The sequence below is a fragment of the Saimiri boliviensis genome, chromosome 1 (genome assembly GCF_048565385.1).
Source record: "Saimiri boliviensis isolate mSaiBol1 chromosome 1, mSaiBol1.pri, whole genome shotgun sequence".
Taxonomy (NCBI): Eukaryota; Metazoa; Chordata; class Mammalia; order Primates; family Cebidae; genus Saimiri; species Saimiri boliviensis.
Genome location: NC_133449.1, coordinates 169397857 through 169401148, shown reverse-complemented (window position 1 = coordinate 169401148; position 3292 = coordinate 169397857). Strand labels below are relative to the sequence as shown.

Below are 3292 nucleotides of genomic sequence, written 5' to 3'. Positions count from 1 at the left end.
TAGAGGCAAATGAAAGGATTTCTCTATGGAACTAAGCATTTCCTGGGTCAGGACCAACAAACTTCTAGGAGAAATATGAATAATGGCTCATTCATCACTTGCTAGCACAGAGATGGAAAAGCAGACGTTCCTACCACATATGCATTATAGAGGGTGACGTTTCTTTAAACAGAATTCCAACTGCAGAAAGGATTACAGATATATGATCTGGGGATTGGGATAACTGCTTTGTGTGGAGCAAGCCAAGCCTCACTCTGGTTTTCACATTTTCACCAAACTAGGTATTCTTATCTTTACTGAAGCTGCAATCTACTACCAGTTTTTGTTTCAATGAAGGTGAAACATCTTTGCATGCCAAGTGTAAAATTCTGCTTGTCTTCTCTCACTGAGAGCTGTAAATAGAAGCTACATATAGTCATCAGATACCTGGTCATGGTCCGCTGATCTCTGAGGCTTACTCCTGTCAGAATTTGGAGGTAAACTGGAGGCAGCCTCTGCTTTTATCTCTCCAGTGGCATGAGGGAAAGGGAAGTTGGGCATAAAGCGCTTAAGAAAGCGAAACTCACTATTGCCAGTGCCAGTGGCTGAACACCTTTCATAGGGACAAGGCTGGGATAAGGATCCATTGCCTCGTCCTTGTACCAGATTGTTAGAGAAATTACAGTCATCATAGAAATGCTCTTGAATTGTGAACTTTTCTCTATATTTAATCTTTTGGTAGACATGTATAATGAAGATCACTGTGACAGAGAGGAGAAAGAGAAAAGAAAGGATTGCCAGAGAAATGACCAAATATTTAGTGGATGGATTTACCTTTCTAGAATGCCTGGATGGATCCTGGAACTGTAGGTAGGGCTCTGAAAAGCCATCTACCAGCAGGATGTTGAGTGAGACAGTAGTGGAAAGAGCTGGTTGGCCATGATCTTGAACAAGAATGATCAATTTATGCATCATGGGGTCTCTCTCAGATATGTGCCGTAACATTCGAATTTCTCCATTTTGTCTTTGAACAGAAAATAACCCAAGGTCAGTGGCCTTAAGTAGATGATATGAAAGCCAAGAATTCTGACCTGAGTCACCATCCACAGCCACCACTTTGGTCACCAGGTAGCCTGCCTCTGCAGACCTGGGTACCAGGTCATTGCAGGGCAAGGTGCCATTCTGCAGTGGGTACAAGATCAATGGACGATTGTCATTGTCATCTAGGACAACCACTCTGACAGTAACTTGGCTACTCAGTGGCAGGAAGCCCCCATCAGTTGCCTTTACCACAAACTGAAAATCTTGAATGGCCTCATAATCCATGGTTCTCAGTGCATAGAGCTTCCCATTGTCTGAATTTATGGAGATATAAGCAAAGACTGATAGATCTCCACTTTTTGGAGGCAACAGAGAATATGTTATTTGGGCATTTTCACCCAAATCAAGATCCTCAGCATGGACTTTGCCAATAAAAACTGCAGGACTATTGTTTTCTCGAACAGTCAAGATATAGGAATCTTCCCAAAATACTGGAGGATTGTCATTAACGTCAGATATTAGCACCTCTATCACAGTCTCAGTGGACAAACTAGGTGGTCCAGTATCCTTGGCAACAAGGGTGATATTATAGCCTGAGACCTCCTCCCGATCCAAGCTTCTATCAGTGACCAGCGAGTAAGAATTCCCGAATGTATGTTTGACTGCAAAGGGAAGGTCCCCTCTGAGGAAGCAGGTGACTTTTCCTCCCACTCGAATGTCCCGGTCTCTGATAGTGAAAAGTGCTACTACTGTCTGTGGTGGTGAGTCCTCTGGGAGTGGTCTGGACTCAGAAGAGACCATCACTTCGGGAGGATTGTCATTCACATTCACCACTTCTATCAGGACTTTGCTATGGGCAGAGAGGCCTCCACCATCTGTAGCTTGAATGTCAATGTCGTATGTTTCAATGGCTTCAAAATCTAAAGGTCCTCTTAGTCGAACCTCTCCAGTTTGAGAGTCAATCTGAAACGTCTGGAGAATTGCTTCTGGGTTTTGAGCTAAAGAGTAAGTTATTGCTTTGTTGGTGCCCTCGTCTAGGTCCATGGCAGTCACCATGGCCACCAAAGAGCCATTGGGGCTGTTCTCTGGGACCTGGGCTCGGTACACCAGTCGCGAGAACTGGGGCACGTGGTCGTTAACGTCCAGAACCACCACGCGAATGTGAGCGGTGCCAGACTTGGGCGGGGACCCGCCGTCTACCGCCGTAATTGTCAAGTTGACTTCAGGCTGCTCCTCTCGGTCCAGGGGTTTGTTCAGCACCAGCTCAGCATATTTGGGCCCGTGGCTGCGGAAGCGGGTGTGCAGGTGGAAATATGCGTTGGCACTCAGGGTGTAGTTTTGGAGGCCGTTGAGGCCCACGTCCAGATCCTGGGCGCTCTGCAGAGGAAAACGTGAACCCAAGGGGGTGCTCTCCGGGATCTTTAACAGCGGCTCCTTGTTTAGGAAAACTGGGGCATTGTCATTGATATCAAATACCCTGACCTCGGCACGGAAGGACTGCAGAGGCTCCACCAGTACTATTTCAAAGCGCAGAACGCACGGGTCGGCTTTGCCACAAAGTGACTCCCGGTCCAGTTTCTCCTTCACGAACAAATCTCCGGTCTTGCGGTGGAGCCGGAAATGCATTTTGTTGCCGTCGGAAACCAGCCGCGCCCCGCGCGCAGCCAGCTTCCCTACCTCCAGTCCTAGGTCCTTAGCTACATTGGCCACAAACGAGCCGCTCTCCATTTCCTCTGCCACTGAATAGCGGATAGTTGTCGCACCCCCGACAGACAGGCACAGAAAAATGAGAAGACATCCCACTTGCCTGCTTTGCAAAGATTTTCTGCGCGCACCCGCCATCAGTTCTCACAAGCGGTCTCTCTGCAATCGAAGCCAGCTGTTGCAGATAGACTTTCACTTTTCTCCAACAGGTTACTGAAACAGCTGCTCTCTGCTTTGCTAGCCTCTAACCGCAGCACCCCCAAAGCCTAGCCGAGCCAGTTAAGCTGTTTTGCACTTGAAAGAAAATTTGCATTGAGCGACTCAACTCCCTAGTCTAGCGAATGTATTAATAGGTATGTTCTCATTCCGGAGAGTTGGGTAGAGGTTGAAAGTCTGTTGCCAAAGCAGCAACAGTCTCCCCTGTTTATTCCCTTTAAGGAAAAACAAAGCCTTTGGGAATTGGGAAGCCAATGAGATTAGTTGTTCAAGCTGAAGTCATTCTACCTGCTAGTCGTCTGGAGCCACTGAAGCAGTGGGCGAAGAGCAACAAGTTTAAGCTACATCTGCA

The 3292-nt window shown here is 47.3% G+C and overlaps 1 protein-coding gene across 1 annotated transcript; it reads right to left on the bottom strand.

Moving 5' to 3' along the window:
• Positions 1 to 405: 405 nt before the first annotated feature.
• On the bottom strand, positions 406 to 2862 carry PCDHB1 (protocadherin beta 1). Its single transcript, XM_003920512.4, has one exon. The coding sequence runs from the start codon at positions 2860 to 2862 to the stop codon at positions 406 to 408; it is 2457 nt and encodes an 818-aa protein (XP_003920561.3).
• Between the last annotated feature and the right edge of the window lie 430 nt (positions 2863 to 3292).